The sequence below is a fragment of the Apium graveolens genome, unplaced genomic scaffold, assembly GCF_009905375.1.
Source record: "Apium graveolens cultivar Ventura unplaced genomic scaffold, ASM990537v1 ctg635, whole genome shotgun sequence".
NCBI classification, from domain to species: Eukaryota; Viridiplantae; Streptophyta; class Magnoliopsida; order Apiales; family Apiaceae; genus Apium; species Apium graveolens.
In genome coordinates, this window is record NW_027419405.1 from 4,825 (window position 1) to 23,878 (window position 19,054).

The window sequence follows — 19,054 nt, forward strand, 5'->3', positions numbered from 1 at the left end:
GGCCCCTCCAAGAATCCCTAAATCCTTTGGGGCGCGCCCTGGTGATAAGCCTAGGCCGAAGTCGAAGAAAGATGTTCCTGCAGCACAGACATCCAGTCCCTACTTCAGCTCCCATTCCTCAAACAACACCTGTTCAAAAATGGCCCGTAATTGACCTTACAGACAAACAGGGCGCGCCCAAGAGACATAGAACAGAGGGCGCGCCTTCTGGTTCTTCTACTGCTTTCAGCGCTCTTGGCCCCATGGGTGCCCTTCATGTTTCAGATGAAGAAGTGGAACAGTGGCAGGCTATGGATTTGGGAGATGCTGCCCGTGCTTCTATAAAAGCTTCTTGCCAACTGTTCATCCACTCCACCCAAGTGGTGGACAAATTACTTGAGGAGAAGGCGCGCCTAGAGAGGCTGCAGGGTGATAACAACATTCTGAAGAATACCCTCACAGACAAAGACTTCTTGCATGCCAAAGACATCAAAGCTAAGGATTTCTGAGATCTCTTTCCTCAAGGATGAGGTGGCCAATCTCACTTCTCAATTAGAGATTGCCAACAAAAAGGCTACCTCTCTCCATACTGAGCTTGTTGGTGCCAAACTGAGGATAGAGTACCTCGAAGAGCAACAGAAAACAGGCTGGCCTGATGAGAAGAGGGAAATGACTGATGAAGCATTTGCCAATGGTTTTCATTTTTACAGGGTGGGCTTTGTGGCCAATGATCCTGACTATTCCTTTGAGAAATTTGGGGAGGAGACTGTTGCTGAGATGGTGGAATTCAAAAAAGAGCATGCTGCTGAAATCAAGGCAATGAGGATAGAGCTTGGATTAGAAGAAGAAGAAGAAGAAGAAGAAGAAGAGAGGGAGGGCGCGCCTCAAGAGGAATTCTCCAAGGACGCACCTGAAGTTGATCCAACTGTCCCCCTCCAATCTATTCCTCCAACAGACCAGTCCCAAGGCGCGCCTTAATCATTTATAGTCTTTAAATTTCAGATACTTATGAGGAGCCAGCCCTCTTTTGATGCTGTGCAAATTGTATGAATTGTTTTATTGCTACTTTTCCTTTTTGCATCATGACTTTCTGCATGGCTTAATATCTTTTTTATAAAAACTTTGTTAAGGCACTTCGATTTTTCACTTGGCCTTTTTACGTTCCCATGGATTTTGTGACTATAGGGTGCGCCTTATTTCTTGAATTTGCAAATAACACCTATTTGTAATCCCTTTGCGATATTTTACTCAAGTATTAGTCCACGGGCGCGCCTTAACCTAGGGAGCTTAGCTTATTTTGATGGCCATGAACATTTATTCCTTTCACCCTCGTACACTGTATTTAATCTTGATTATGAATCAACAATTACTAGACAGGGCGCGCCTCAATATAGGGCGCGCCTCGGATGTTTTTCAAATGAGTAATTTCATGTTAGGCAGATAAAACAATTTGAAGTAACTTTTCCTTTTGATTGATAATGCGCTCTAGTGTTCAAATTACACCGGTCCCATGGCTACTATGCTCTATGGGGAAGTTATTTGAAAATTTTTTTTCTTCCTTCTGCTAGTTCCAGGGTTCGCAGTCACATGTACTACCCCCCTAGGCTAGAAGGAATTTATTTGCTACTAGCCTATTACATGAGAATCAAATAAGAAAATAAGGGGGCACAGCCACACCCTACTGATAATACTTTCGTAGATGTTCTGCATTCCATGCTCGAGGAATAAGTTTACCATCCAGGTCTTCTAGGCGATAGGTTCCCTTCCAGAGTATAGCTTTGACCTTGTACGGTCCTTCCCAATTAGCCCCAAGCACCCCGTGTTGAGCTATCTTAGTATTAGGCATAACCTTTCGCAACACAAGATCCCCAACCTTGAATGGATACAGATTTAACCCTTTTATTGAAATACCTTGCGACCCTCTGCTGGTATGTAGCAAGCTTTAATTGAGAGTTCGTTCTGGCTTCATCTAGCAAATCCAAGTGAAGCCTCTGGTTAACTTCTGCATCTTCCTCAACAAAGACATCTCTCCGGAGGGATCCAGCTCCTACCTCCACGGGAACCATGGCCTCATATCCATAAGTTAGTAGAAATGGGGTTTCCCCTGTAGTCGTTCTAGGAGTCGTATTGTAAGACCAGAGGATCATGGGCATTTCTTCTGGCCAGTCTCCCTTCTTTTCTTCCAACTTAGCCTTCAAGGTATGCTTTATGATTTTGTTTATGGCTTATGTCTGACCATTACTCTGCGGATGATAAACCGCGGTGAAGTCTTTTTTAATCTTTAGGTCTTCACAGAGCTTTCCTTAACTCCTTACTATCAAATTGTTTCCCATTGTCTGAAATGAGCTTGTAAGGAATACCAAACCTACATACTATGGAGTTGAACACAAAATCCCTTATCTTTTTTGCCGTGATCGTGGCTAATGGCATGGCCTCTGCCCATTTGGTGAAGTAGTCCACAGCCACCACAGCGTATTTCACACCCCCCTTTGCTTTGGGTAACTCTCCAATGAGATCAATCCCCCACATGGCAAAAGGCCAGGGACTTGTTAATGAGATAATGGTGGTTGTCGGGATGTTGGAATAGTTGGCAAACCGTTGGCAGCGATCACAGGCCCGGACAAAATTGAAAGCATCTTCCCTCATAGTCGGCCACTAGTACCCTTGTCTGAGCACTTTAAATGCTAAGGAACCACCCCCCGAGTGATTGCCACAAATCCCTTCATGCACCTCTCTGAGAATATAATTTCCTTCTTCCCTGTCCACACAACGTAACAGTGGCTGGTTAAATCCTCTCTTGTATAGTACCCCGTCATACTCGACATACTTTGCAGCTTGGTACCGAAGACGTCGAGCCTGTAGTTTATCCTCCGGTATAGCCCCTGATTGAATATAGTTATGGATGGGGGTCATCCAGTTTTCTTTTGGGATTTCTTGCATTTGACACACCTCCACCTCTGGGATACTTGGAACTTCCTGGATTCCCAAGGGGATTTGTCCAAGTTGGACGCTGTCCATCTGCGACCCCATCTTGGCCAAAGCGTCCGCATTACTATTCTCTTCTCGTGGAACGCTTTCCAGTCTGGCACTTGAAAATTTTCCCAGTAGGCGTCTTGCACATCTCATATACAGCTCTGTCCGCGGTCCTCGGGCTTGGAATCCTCCGTTGACTTGATTGACAACTAATTCGGAATCACTTTGAACTATCAAATTCACGGCCCCTACCTCCAGAGCTAACTTCAGACCGTTAATCAAGGCTTCATACTCAGCATCATTGTTGGTAGCATAAAATTTGAGATGAATAGCACTCATCAAGCGGTGCCCCTCCGGAGTGATCAGGATTATCCCGGCACCGGACCCGCTGTTGTTTACGGCCCCGTCCACATGTAATGTCCACCACGGGTGGGGGAGTTCCTGCTTTTTTTCGTCCTGATGACTTTCTTGCGAGGTTGGTTCTGCCAGTACTATGGCCTTATCATCAATTTCTTCATCAAACTCAAGTACGAAATCGGCCAGCGCTTGTCCTTTGATTGCCGTGCGTGGACAATATTCCAAATCGAATTGCCCTAGCTCTATGGCCCATTTTAACATTCTTCCCGACGATTCGGGTTTATGTAAAATTTGCCGGAGCGGATAAGCGGTGCGAACTTCTATTCGGTGAGCCTGAAAATACGGTCTTAGCTTTCATGCCGCAAGAATAAGAGCGTACACTAATTTTTCCATGTTGGTATATCTGGTTTCTGCATCCAACAACCTTTTGCTTACATAGTATACAGGCCACTGGTAGCTTGCTTCTTCCTTTACCAAGACGGCGCTGATGGAATATTCTAACACCGCCAAATATAGAATTAATGTTTCTCCGTCTTCTGGCTTGGTCAATATCGGCGGATTTCCCAGTTGTTCTTTGATTTTCAGAAAAGCTTCTTCACAATTAGGGGTCCACAGAAAATCCTTCCCTCTCCCTTTGATTGCTTTGAAGAATTCTTTGCACCTATCCGACGACTTTGACACAAATCGATTCAGGGCCGCAATCCTTCCTGTTAGACTCTGTACCTGTTTGACACTGGTAGGGATTTCATGTCTAGCAGAGCTTTTATTTTTGCCGGGTTGGCCTCAATCCCCCGGTTATTGACCATGAATCCCAAGAATTTTCCCGATTCTACGCCGAACACGCATTTCTGCGGGTTTAGTTTCATCCTATATTTTCTCAGGATATGGAACATTTCAGTTAAGTCGGCGACGTGGTCTTCCGCCCTTTTCGATTTCACGAGCATGTCATCCACATACACTTCCATAGTCTTCCCAATCTGCTTCTTGAACATTTTGTTTACCAACCTTTGGTAAGTGGCACCGGCGTTGATCAGACCAAATGGCATTCCAATATAGCAGTAGAGCCCTCTATCAGTGATGAAAGAGGTGTGCTCCTGGTCAGGCTCATACATAAGGATCTGGTTATACCCAGAATATGCGTCCATGAAGCTGAGCAGGGCATGCCCCGCCGTGGCGTCGACCAACTGATCAATTCTTGGTAGGGGAAAACTATCTTTTGGGCATGCTTTATTTAGGTCGGTGAAGTCCACGCACGTTCTCCATTTGCCGTTGGGCTTTTTTACCAATACCGGATTTGCTAGCCATTCTGGGTAAAAAGATTCTCGAATTAGTCCAACGTCTAGGAGCCTTTCTACTTCTTCTGCTAGGGCTATAGCTCTTTCTCCACTTACGGCCCTTCGTTTTTGTCGAACCCCTTTATGCTTGGGGTCGATATTCAATCGATGGCACATTATTTCTGGATCAATCCACACCATATCAGAATGGCTCCATGCAAATACATCAAGGTTTTCTAACAGAAATATTGACAGACCTTCCTTTAACCTCGGTGTCAATTGGGACCCTATTCTCAGAACCTTACTCGGGTCTTTTTCATCAACGGGGATCTCGATCGTATCTTCTGCTGGCCCCATCTTTTCCGTCGGCATTGGTATCCGGGGATCCAAGTCAGGGGGATTATAGATCTCCTGATCTTGTAGAGAGGGTGCATTCCCTTCGGGAGGTGTGCCTTGCGTAGTAGAGTTATCAATTTTTTCAGTATATTTTGCGGGCGGGGGTGCTTCTGCAAGGGGAATGACGTCACCCTGTTCGAGGCTTTGCAAGACACCGAATCTTCCTTCTAAACGTTCCCCATGGAAATCTGCTTGGACTATGGTATACATCGCCTCCTCTTCTTCTTCCAACATCTCAATTCTGATTGTGTCTTCCAGGTACAACATTGTCGAGGGAAACTCAGAGGGATGTTCTTCTTCTTGCTCAACATAATAGTGGACTCGGATTTCCTCGGTTGGTTGCTCAATGCTTTTCTCTCGATCCACGTCCAGAGTATCATCGGCGTGGGAGTCTTTTCTGAACCCTTTCATTGCTTGCCTGTAGCACTCCCGTGAATCATATTGGGAACCCCTGATACTTCCCACTCCATTTGGCGTTGGAAATTTGATTGTTAGGTGATGAATTGAAGTGATGACTCTCATCTCCCGTAGAAAAGGTCGTCCCAATAACACGTTGTGGGATGATTCCTGATTCAGAACCTTAAATTCGAGCATCTTTGTTACCGACAGTGGGCTTTCCCCTAGTGTGCATGGGAGCCGAATTGACCCCATGACTCTAACTCCTGCACCTGAAAAACCATAGACCCACGAGTTTTCCCCCGACATATCCTGATCAGGCAGTCCCATCTTCTTGAAGGTGCTGTAATAGAGGATGTTTGTGGAGCTTCCATTGTCCACGAAGGCTCTATGGACATTCTTTGAACCGATTTGGATGGAAATAACCAACGCATCATTGTGTGGGTGATGTACCCATCGGGCATCTGTTTCTCTGAAAGTGATATCCATGGACTCCCCTTTAAACACTTTGGGTGGCCGGGTTTCCACCCTATGAATATCTGTGAGAGGCCTAAACCGGGCTTCCCTAGCATATTTTGCCAAGGCTCGGTTGCTGCATTCCATTCCGGGATCTCCCCCGTAGATTGTTCGGATACTGCCATCTCTGATAAATTTATTTTCCTCTGGGGTATCATTGTTTGTCCCGCGTGGGGCTCGTCTTTCCTCTTCCCTTGTCCTGTCATCCTTGTGCTTCCTTACTTCCCTGACTACCCATTCTCCGAGGTATCCTTCCTTGATAAGCGCTTCGATTTTGTCTTTTAAATGTCGGCACTCGTGCGTGTTATATCCAGATGATTCATGGTATTCATAATATTTTTTCTTGTCTTTGCTTTGCCATGATGATAAAGCTTCAGGTTTCCTAAATAGCCCTTTATTTCTGTTTACCTCATAGATATGGTCGATAGATGTGACCAAAGGTGTGTATCGGCTTGTCTTGTAGTCATAGTTTGAGGGAGGGCTCCATCCCCTCCTTGTGCTTGTTGTATTTATCCGGTCTGGGCTTCGACTATTCCTTCGGTATCTCGGGCTTGGTGACCTATCCCTCTTCCTTCCTTTGTTTCTTTGACTCGACTGTGAAGTTGGTTGTACATCTGCCAAAGATTGTTCTATAGCTTTAAAGGATTCTGCCAAAGCGAAGACATCTGCGAGAGTGGCCGGATCTTTCCCTTGCAAGTGCTTCCAAAAATCTGAACCAACCCTTAATCCTGCGATCAGGAAACTTTTTAGGGCTTCGTCTGAGGCCCCCCTCACGCTAGTAGACTCGGCGTTGAACCTTTTGAAGTACGATGTTAAACTTTCATTTTCTCTTTGCCTAACATTGGCAAGAGTTGTGACAGAGGGAGCGTATCTCACCGCGGCTTGGAACTTAGTTAAGAACAAATTCTTCATCTGATCCCACGAGGTGATCACTCCTGGCCCGAGCTTTTGAAACCACTGCTGGGCGCTTTCTCTAAAGGTTGCCGCCAAGAGACGACATCGAGCCAAGTCCGGGACTTGGTACACATCCATCTCTATATTAAAACGATCCAGGAATTCCATCGGATCTGAGTTTCCGTGGAAGCGGAGATCGCTGGTAGTGTTGCGATACCCAGCCGGCAATTGCACATCCCTTACTGCTGCCGAGAATGGGGATGGGATTTCAGCTGTAGCTGCCACCCTGCCTTCGAGATGGTTAAGTAGCCTTTTCAGTTCTCCTACATTGAAAGTTCCCATGCCGAGAATGGTCTGCATTTGAGTCTGTGAACCTTGGGGTTGCAATGGAGGTATTTCCACTTGATTCCCCCCGGGAGGGGCTTGCTGTTGGTTTGTATTCTGGGCGTCTTCAGGTATTACAATTATTTCAGGATTTCGTCCCTAATTTCTCCCTTGATTCTCTTCTCCACCTTGGCCGCGGCCTCGAACCGTACCGCGATCATAGTTTTCTATATTCCTGGGGTCATCATGTTCCACATAATCATAGCCATCTGCTTGGTTATTCCAGCGGGAATCGAGGTGTCTGCGGTAATTGTCACGACGGTATCCGTCTAAATATCTGCCTCGGCCTCCACCTCTTCCCCTCCATTGAGGCCTTCTCCATCGATCGTTTCCATACCCACGTCCATGATCGCGGTGCCGCTCCCGATTTTCCTGGGGATTCGGGGGCACACGCGTTGGATCGCGGTGCCGCTCCCGATTATCCTGGGAATTCAGGGGCACACGCGTTGGATCGCGGTGCCGCTCCCGATTATCCTGGGAATTCAGGGGCACACGCATTGGATCGCGGTGCCGCTCCCGATTTTCCTGGGAATTCAGGGGCACGCGCGTTGTATCATGGGACGTCACATCTCCGTGATCAGCTTCTCTCTGCCATTCAAGTAACACCATTCTCAAATCGTCATCGCCCAAGCGAATCCCCAAGCAATCTTTCAGAGCTGCGAAGCCTCGTGGCTGATTCTCCGGTATTGACTCCGCCTGCCGGCGTTCCTCGAGACTACGTCCAGAACGGTGTGGATGGGTGGCTCTCCAGTTATCTGTTCGCAGAATTTCCCGTCCATCAGCATCTTCTTCCACTAGCTCAACGATCGGGGATGTGTCATTAGAATAGTCCAGGCGTCGCGGGGTTATCGGCACGCGCCCTCTTTAAGTGTGGCCATGGCCGGCCGAGACATCCCTGTCTGTCATGGGTGCTTTTCCAGGTGCCTGAGCCGCTCGGTTGTGGCGAAGACCTCTCCTGCCCTTTCGTCGTTCCACGGTGCTTAACCTTGAATCGAAACCATTCAAAGTATCGCCCATGCGATACAGTTGTTCCAACAAGTCAGCATTGCTGATGAGCACAGGCGGCTGTCCTCCAACGTCCGGTGTGGGACGGTCAGTCATTGGCGGAACGTAGGGTTCATATTCATAGCCATGATCGGAATCTTCTTCAGAACTTCCATCGTAAAAACCACCATCGTGATATTGAGACATCCTTCCTCCCAGATGTAGATCTTGTTAGGCCCCTCCTTCTAGCGCCAATTTGTTGACGGAGGAATTTGGGAACAACAAAACTTGAGGTTAGTAGCCGGAAACAAGATCTGTGATGGCGGTTCCTTATCGGAAACGTGAGCAGTAGTCGGTGGATCCGATGAACAGTACTCGTCGGAAAAGATGAACAGTGTTTGTTGATTATTGGGGGCTGAGATTGTTTAGGGTTAGTGGTGGCTCCTTTGTGCTCTCGCTCCCTGACCCCTTACAATGTGCCTACGTACCCCTATTTACAGGGGATCAAGCCCACGTAGTTCTTGGGGAACAAGAAACCTAATGGGCTTAGATTTCTTATCCCGAGGCCCAATAGGAAACCTACTGGAAACCGTCTTCTACTAGCTTTAGGAATGTCCACCGATGAGGCCCAACCACAAAGGCCCAAGGCTCGTCCGCGGCTTCGAGACTTCACGGATAAGGCATCTCCCTGGCCAAGGATAATCCTCCGCTACCAGCTGTTTCTCTAGTCCGTGGACGCAGGTATCGCCGTGGTTCACCCCAAATATTGGACGCATTCTTGTCCCCCGATAAGGAGCCCCTACCAGATTGCAGGATAAGTGATCCCAAGCTTTTGGGTGCAAAGTGCAGGATACTCCGAAGTCTCCCAACGAGGACACCCGTTGACTACAGAGACAGAGCTCCCAAAGCACACACCAGATTTCACCCCACATCCCCAATGAGGACACCCATTGACTACAGGAGGAGGCCTTCAGTCCAGGCATACCCCTGGAGGTCTCTGACCACGGACACCGCCTTTCATGTAGATATGCTACAGGAAGGAGTTCCTCCATAGAGTACCTGCATCAAGTAGGTTAGTAATAATAATCTCCATCTTCCTTGAGCCTTCTAGAGAATCCACCTAATCAGCATATAAAAGCTATACTTATGTCCAAGTAGAAATTCAAGGCGCGCCCTAACATCTCTGTATGTTGGCGCCGCCCTGTATCACCAGCTTTTGGTTTCTCATACCATTTTTCATCATAGGGCGCGCCCTAAACTATTCATCTTTGGGGCTGACTTTAATTCTGCCCAAGCCACAGTATGGACATGTCGAAGTAATCATGTCCAAATGATCCACCCAAGGAGCCTTCCTTACTTAGGGCGCGCCCTAAGGCTCACTATAGGACAGACTCCAATTAAGCCACTCATCTATCTTTTTTCAACGATTGGACGCGCCTCGTCATGTTCAAGGGCACGCCTTTAAGGCAAAACGGCACGGGCCACTCAACTGTTTAACCAATGCAGCGCGTTCTTAGGGCGTGCCATCTGTTTATGGAAAGTTAATCTTATCTTTTCCTAGTTTTTAGGCGTTTCTCCTTCAATTTTACCTATTTTATCGATCTTAATCTGAATATTGTTTATACCAACATTTGGGCATAACACAAATTAACGTAGCCGTTCGTGGCTCGTTTAAGTGAACTTGGTTCAGATCGCGAATATAAAAACAAACTCGGATAATTAAACGAGTCGAACTGAGTTTTTTATATGTTCGGCTCGGACTCGGCTCGGACTCGGCTCGTTCGGCTCGCACTCGATAAGTCGGCTCGGCTCGGATAAATTTTTTATATATAATAAATAATAAATATTTACTAATCACTTGTATAAAGATTTTATACTTTTTTAATTAAAATTTAATACTAATTTTAAAGTTAAATGATTAATTTAATAAAAATTAATACATATTTTAATAATAAATAATTTAATTAATTTTATACATATCACTTGAGCTTGATTACTTTAACAAATAATTTCTAATTAAATTTAACCCTAAATTTCACCTCACAATTTTATTAGAGGAGTCTATAATAAAATCGACCAAAATTATGATTTCAAATAAATTAAAACAATGATTTGTTAAAATAAATTATAACATTATAATATTTTGAAGAAAAAAATAAAATAATTTTTAATAATTATATTTTTCAACCACTTAATGGGGTTTGTTTCCTTTATTTTATTTTATATGTCTTTTTTAATCTAAACCAATTTAACTGAGATATCAAAAAATACTAAATCTTTGACAATCAACATTAACAATTTAAAAGTAATATACGATTTCTAAAGTTGATTTTGTTCTTAAAACTCAACTTGTAAAATAAATTGATGAAATTTTATGGATTAAGAAATAAGTGTAAAGTGTGAGTGTGCGTATATAATTGTAAGATGAAATTTATATGTATCTCCAAATAACTCATAAAATTATAAATTATAACTTAAGCTTGGTCGATTAAAAAATATATACAAACTATTAGTGTACAACTCGACTCGGCTCGAGTTCAGCTCGAGTTCGGCTCGGCTCGGTTGTTCGTGAGCAAACTCGTGTTCGGCTCAGCTCGTTTATAAACAAGCCGATCGTGAATTTTCCGGCTCGGTTTCTAAACTCGGCTCGACTCGACTCGTTTTAAAAAAAAATATGCTCGGCTCGGCTCGGTTATGTTCGTTTGCAGCTCTATGATGCATAACTGAGTTTTGATCTAGAACCCACAACATACCTGAGCTGTAATCTAGAACTTTCGGTTAAAAAAGGCCTTTTTTACACCCCATACCCTAAGGTAATTAATTACATAATATGACATTGAACATTTCAAAATCTGCCCTGCCTACTCTCTTTCATTTTGTCTTTTTAACACATCATACCTACACCATTACTAATTTAAAATTATATAGTACACAACACACATTATCCCCGTCATTTTCTTTATTTTGTTTTTACCAATTCAAATTTTAAATTCTGAGATCTATAAAATTGTTATGCTCTCTTCCTATTCTTCGATAATTTAAGTTTCAAATTTGTTTTTCTCTGCTCCACTCTCTCATCTATTTATATTCAAAAACTCCGACAATTCTTTCATTTTTCCTTCCATTTATGAATCATATCAAATTTGATTTGTATTTTATGTTTCTTTTTCGTTAATATCACTTTTGTATTTTAATTTATAAATACGTAGCCTCTCGTAGATTTTAGTTCCTTCTTTCTAGTATCATGGTTGCTTGAAGCATTTCCATGATACTGCCGCTCCAGCTAGTGTAAATACGTAGCCTCTCGTAGACTTTAGTTCCTTCTTTCTAGATATCCAGTTTGCGTCAGTATATCCCTCTAATACTGTTGGATATCTGCTATAGTGCAGTCTATAGTGTTGAGTTCCCCTCAAATACCTCAGTACCCTTATGATTGCTTTTCAGTGATAAGCTCCTAGATTACTCGTAAATCTACTCAAAATGCTAATTGAGTATGCAGTGTCTGGTATTGTATAACTTATAAGGTACATCAGACTTCCGATTATTCTCGAGTATTTCACTTGGGAGACTGCAACACCTTTATTCTTGGATAGATGTAAAGTCATATCCACAAGTGTCCTAGATTTCCCAGAGTCATCCTTAAGAAACTTTTCTAGGATCTTGTCAACATGATGAGGTTGACTTAGTGCGAGACCCTCTGACGTTATAGAAATTTGAATTCCTAAAATAATATTAGCTAGTCCCATGTCTTTCATGTCAAATCTCGATTTCAACATGTCATTAGTAGATTTGATCACTTTATCATTGCTTTTGGCAATAAGTAGATCATCTACATACAATGTCATCATGACATAACCGCTATCATTTTCCTTGACATAGCTTCTCTCGTTTTCCTTTTAATAGACACAACAATCACATTCATTAATTTTGAAGCCATTTGCCAGCACGATCTCATCAAATTTTTCATGTCATTTCATAGGCGCTTGCTTTAAACCATATAGTTATTTTACTAATTTACAAACTTTTCTCTCTTGTCCAGGGACAACAAACCCTTCAGGTTGTTCCATATAGATTTCCTCATCTATATCCCCATTTGGAAAGGCTGTTTTCACATCCACTTGATGTACAGTTAGATTTCGTATTGCAGCAATAGCAAACATCATCCTTATGGATGTTATTCTCGTTATAGGAGAATATATATCGAAGTAATCGAGGCCTTTCTGTTGCTTGTATCCTTTGATTACAAGTTTGGTCTTATACTTATCGATAGTGTCAACGGTTTTCAACTTTTTCTTGAACACCCACTTGCTATCTAATGGTTTACAACCGGTTGGCAAGTCTACTAATTCCCAAGTATGATTCTGCATAATCGAATCAACTTCGTTCTTGATGGCCTCTTTCCAAATAGGTCCATCCGGTGAGGTAACCGCTTCCTTGTAGGTTTTCGGATCACCTTCTTCGAGCAAATAGGTCATAAAATCAGACCCATAGTATTTTTCCGTACGTTGTCTTTTGTTTCTTTTCACAACCCCCATATTTTCGTCTTCACTTTCTTCACTCTCATTATTATCATTTATAGACTCATGAGTTCGTTTAGACGTCGTAGGTTATTCGTTTCCTGGATTATATGGAAACGTTGTCTCAAAGAATGAGGCATTCCTTGATTCCATTATGATATTCTTTGAATATCAGGAATCTTAGATTCATAAACAAGAAACCGATATGCAGTGCTATGTGGAGGATATCCAATCAAGATACAATCCACAATCTTTGGACAAATCTTCACCTTTTAAGGTATAGGGATTAATACCTTTGCAAGGCACCCCCACACTTTCAAGTGTTGATAACTTGGTTTTTTTTTCTTCCATAATTCATAAGGACTTACATCTGTTATTCCCAAACAATCTAAACTAGAATTACATAAGGGGGGTTGAATGGAATTCTGGCTTCTTTTCAATTTTAAGAACAGTTCTACTATAAATATATATATAATTGTGTTTGATTTTGCAATAGTGCGGAATGAAAGTAAAATGAAATCAAATCACAAAGCAATTAAATACAAGTATTTAAAAACTTTCTGGTGGATTGAACTTTTCCACCAGAGATATATATTAAGTAGAGAACTATGTGTTTTAAAATGAACACATGTGCTTACAAGTTGAAATGCAAGAACTGAGAAATTCTTTACAGATTTTGCCTTATCTATTTCTCAGGTAATTTGCTTACTTACTTCGATACTATTCAACTTGCTACCCTTGGTTTATATATCACCAAGTTACATGATAAAAAGACAAGATAATAAGACAAACTATATCTAGTCTAACTTCATGCTGCTATACTTCTCTTTCCAGCATCTTTGATATCATATGTTTAGCATGGAAATGGAAATGCTTCTTTGTTCTCTAAATCCTTCAAACAGACTACCACATTCCATTTGCATACAACCAACGCATGTGACTGTCAAGTCACTATCAACTGCTCTTTTGAATTTGAACATCCATTGAAACTCAGATTGATTATTCGTTGGAACTTTGTATGATCATCCGTTGAAATTTAGATTGATCATCCATTGGAACTTTGTTTGATCATCCGTCGAGACTTATGTTGATCATCCGTTGAAGCTTTATAAATCATCCATTGAGACTGTCTTCTTGATAGTTAACTCTACTTCATTTACACAAGATTACAAGGCATCTAATATTTACAATTAACCATCATATCTTGCATATCAATCTAGTAGTTAACATGACTTGAACAATCTACAACATCTAGTTCACTAAGCTATCCAAGTATGCAGAAATGTGCTACTAGTCTTATTGTTACATAAGCTGCTCTTTCAACGGATGTTGAAATGATCATCCGTTGAAAGCTACAAAATCACTTAATAAAAATCTACTCAGTGTTTTGTTTGAGTTAATCATCAAGTACACAACATATTCCTAACAATCTCCCCCAATTTATGTCTACTGGAATTGTAGCCATAAATTAAGAAAAACTTGATGATAACAAAACACTCTATGAATACAGAATGAAATAAAGTAGATAAAATTTACAAGTGCTGCAATTTATTGAAAATTCTCATAAAGAGAGATTTGTAGAGAGTCTTACAGATCATTTTCAAGGTGCTTCTCTAGACTGAGCAAGTTAAGATCATTTCCTTGATTGCATTGACTTTTTTCCCAGCTTCACATCATTCTCTTCAATCTGGTATTTGAGTTGTATGAAAAATTCTGATTCTTCATTATTTGTTAGATCCAGCTTTTATTGTATTTCTTTTAGAGTTTCATTGCTTGCAATCTTTAGCTGATCTTCTAGTCTGAAGAATCTTTAAATGTTCTTTTCATCCTTGAACTCCATAACCAATATGGCCTCAAATGCACCCTATCTCTAGTGAAGGGAATAGACAATACTCTTGGGAGTGCATTTGGTCCCCTCCAACTATTTCTTATCTCCTCAATCTTGTTTAATACCATTTTCTTGGAAACTATGTTAAATCCAAAGTTTTTCTTGATTGAGGAGAAGACAGTCACCAAAGTTGTATAGCCTTCATTGAGAATTCTGTGAAGTGGCCATGTAATTTCTTTACCACCCTTGTACCTGAAGACTAGTCTCTCTGGAAGGTGCTTGTTAGCATCAATGAATCTGAATTCTTCAAGCTCATCCAGATAGAGATTTATGTCTGAAAATTCTTTGATGTCACATATGAAGAGTTGATCTCCTTTATTGACAGTAGGTTTGGGTTTGGCCACTTGCTTGGATTTGAGCTTGGTAGGCTTGACTTTTTTGACTTCTCTTTCTTTTTTCTTCTGTTGTTTGGAAAAGATTGGAAGATTTAGATCAGGAAGAGGAAATATGTCCCAATCTATAGGCTCATCCTTTGGAACAACGGGATCACCATGAAAGGTGATGTTGGGATCAACCTTGAACCCATCCTCCTTTACAGTAGGTATGTGTAACGCCCCCAAATCCGGGGTCAAGGGATTTGGTCGTCACTATAAAACTTCAATCCAAATTAACCTGTTAAATCAAATAATAAATGCCAGCGGAAGATATTTAACATAAATGACCCCAACTAATCCAAGATCTTTTAAGGTTACAGTTCTAGAAACAAGAAATCCAAATTCCATGATAAATTTTTCACTTTCTTTTAAATCTCTTTTCAATAAATTCCAACTCACAATTAAACCCACTAGTATAACTTCGAAATGAAGTATACTAGGCCCAAATAAAATACAAAACTATAATATAATATAATATAATATAAACAACTTTACACAATAAAACTTACACTAGTCCGCAAACCCTGGACCAACCACCTTCCAAAAGCTTCTTCTTTGCTTCCTCGAATTATGCAGCTAAACAGCGCAAGCTAATCCTCACTGGAGGTTAAATTTAAAAACAGGCAAGTATGAGCGAAAGAAATGCTCAGCAAGTTAATTATGACATATATATAGGGTCGTTTTGATATAAAACCGACATCTGCATTAGAGCAGAACATTTTTAAAATCATAGTTGCTGAATCATAAGATTTTAGTTGAGGAATCCCAGATTTAATTCCTTAATTATATTCAAAACCATTTTGATATTCTTGAGCGACATGCTTCAGCAATACTTTGAATCTTGACGAGAATAAAACTCGTAAAAACAGTGTTTACGGAAATATCGTAAACCGCAATAACATGAAACAATGATCATGGAATGAATCATAAACTTTACTCAAAACCGAACTCTTGAAATTAAGACTTATTAACGTTCAAGAAATTCCTAACTATTCAGTATCCATCATTATCGACTAAGTTCCAATAGACTTAGCCTGCTAAACCAGCCTGATAAGAAGGACGGGTTGAATAATTAAGAAAATCCCAATTCATTCAAGATTCCAAATATCACTGAGCAACAAATGCTGCAGCAACACTCTGACCCTCGAATTCATTTATAAACACTGTAATTTTCCCGAGACTGAGTGCTAAGAAAGAATAACTTTAATCCAAACAGAATCAGTACTTTTAATCCAAAACAGAATCAGTTGATAAATCATTTATTCTATGAGTATCAAAAATGATATGATAATTTAGATTAGGATCATCCTCCGACGGACGTACTATCACATGCTGATCAGCCCGTGTGATAGCACAAGGTCATGATTCATAGAAACGTGACCCCAAAAAAAACACGAGTACTCAAACAAAAAGGCATAACTAGCCTGTGGCAAAATGGTGTCATAATATTCATATGGCACTTAGAAATAGCCCTCCGCTGGACCGTCCGTCCCGGTCACTTACGCAATTATGATCCAATCTTAAAACCTTTTATTGAAATGGGGTCATGATACTCGACACCCGAAATAATTTTATTCCCCCAATTCTTGGGTAGGAATATTCGCAACCAAATCACTTTTCTCAAAATCCAAAGCATTTATAAATCCGATAATTGGATAAGTAAAATCACTTAGTTATTCTAAACATAGAATAGCAGCAGAAGAATACTTGCATAAACAGAATTATTTAATTCAGCGATATGTAAAACATTTATCTATCTTGAACTGAATAGGGAAAACAATACTTGCATGATACGATTCAGAATAAATATCACTTGAACAATAAGTGATGATAGAAATACTTGCCTTTGGGTTTTAGCAGTTAGTCACACTCGCAAACACGCATCTATTCTGACATTCTGTCTTAAAACGTCACCGTCTTTCTTTTCAACACTTCACCGATATGTTGCTCCTGCGATTGCTAGAAGCCAAATATCCAATACCATTCCATTCTATTCTTTATCCAACGTCTTGTTTCGATCAACTCGAGAGATCCGCATCTATAATTAAAATATAGAACTTTAATTGTCTAATCGATAATCACTCGACGAACTACGCGTCAAAAGCCTATCGTCTACCCATACGGTAGCCCACACATAAAAGAAACAGTCCAACACAAGATTCTTATGACCCTCACATAAATATAACAGACAAACATAGGACCCTTGATCCACATACACACCTAATTCACATAACACATAAGCACATAACTCATATATCACATAATTCATATCACATATGACTCGGTTCATTAAAAGGGTCGACTCGATATGTTTAAAACTGAAATCGGGTCAAAAATATGATTTATCGATAATTAATCGACTCAGAATAACTTGTAAAACAAGCGACCTTTCAAAACAAAAGAATTTGGGTTTCAAAAGTATTTTTAATGAAAGCGGAATATTTTTCTGAGTCTGTACGCGTTCGTTTCGTATTAAACAGACGAACGGTTGATTTATTATGAATTTTTGAACATTTTTCGGAATAAAAACGATCTCCGAATCGTTTAATAATTAAATAATAGGGTTCGAACACCCTAAAATAACTTTATAAGATTTATCGAGCCTGGAAAATAATTAAAAATAATATCTTAAAGCTCGAAACTATTTTTCAGAAATTTTTAAATCAATTTTTAATAATTAAATCTAATTAAATAATCAATTAAAATTAATCAATAACTAATTAAATTAATTAATCAACTAATATTTAAATTAATTGACTAATTAAATAATTAATTATCAACTAAAATTAATTAATTAAATAATTTGAATTTATTTTTCAATTAAAAATAAATTTTCAGAATAAAAAAAAATAATTTTTTTTAAAATTAAAAACTATGAATTTTGGGAATTTAAAATATTTAAATACATTTTCTGAAAATTATAACACAGAAATATGATTTTTGTAAGTTTTTAAAATTGCAGGGGTTTAAATGTAATTATGAGAAAAGGACGATGGCTAAACTGCAATTTTGCCATCGTCTTCCTCCCCTCTTCGCCGGCGACGGTCGGGGAAGCCATTAACGGCGACCCCCGCCGTACGAAGCTTTTCCGATGACCGAATAATAACCCAGAAATCAACCAAATACACAAAACACGGTCTTATCGGTACCAGGAATTCGTCTGCAGCCTTAATTTAGTCAAATAGCTTACGAATCAACCGGAAAATCAAGAACTTTGGTGGCGGCTCAAAATTCCGACGAACTCAAATCGGACACAAACATCAACATATTATACACGAATAGACTCACAAGACAACGATCTATAACTATACATCAACCAATTCAATCAACAAACTCTTAAATTAAAATACCCAAATTCGAACATAAACCCTAAGATTACGAATTGAAAAATTACTTATCGTTTGATGATTATGATAAGGGATTATGAAAGAACAAATCGAGGGCTTCATTTTGGTTACTAGAACATCGAAATCTGAAGTCGGCATCACCTTCAAATTCGAGTTTGATTCACAGAACTCTTCAAGAACACCAAGAACACATATTCAAGAAAATTTCCAGAAAATCAAACCTTAATTTCTATATGATATTGAACTCTATTTTTGACATATAATATACCAAATTGACCAGAAAAACATGCTCTACAACATGGAAGCATCAAATCACATCAACAACATCAAGAACAAAAATTCATCATTTAATTATCAAATAATTCGAATATAAATAATTAAATAAGAAAATTACGGTGATTTCTGGGCAGAAACTGATGATTGATTCAGAAAGAGGATTCCGAGAGCTTCGTTTTGATATGCTGCACGCCCGAATCGGAGTTCGATAACGCCTTCGTTCGTGTGTTTGATTCTCGGGAACGTATCGGTTTTCTCGGGTTTTTCTCTGTATTTACGGTGTTTTAACCGGTTGCAAATGAATAAACGGAATAAACGAAATAAAAAAAATAGGCTATTTATATTTATGGAATATTGGATCGTTTTGGATCGTTTTGGATCGTTTTGGATCATTAAATTAGTTGCTTAGCCGCTAAGTAACTACAATAACGATCCGATTTAATACCAAAATTGGATAATTATCAAAACCGAGCTTTTTATAAAATATTATATACGAGAA

The 19,054-nt window shown here is 40.2% G+C and overlaps 1 protein-coding gene across 1 annotated transcript; it reads right to left on the minus strand.

Moving 5' to 3' along the window:
- Positions 1-2,268: 2,268 nt before the first annotated feature.
- LOC141703225 (uncharacterized) lies at positions 2,269-7,127 on the minus strand. Its single transcript, XM_074506805.1, has 4 exons — positions 4,315-7,127; positions 3,745-4,042; positions 2,788-3,642; positions 2,269-2,634 (listed from the first exon to the last, which is right to left on the minus strand). Exons 1-4 carry the CDS (start codon positions 7,125-7,127, stop codon positions 2,269-2,271), a joined length of 4,332 nt encoding a protein of 1,443 aa, XP_074362906.1.
- Between the last annotated feature and the right edge of the window lie 11,927 nt (positions 7,128-19,054).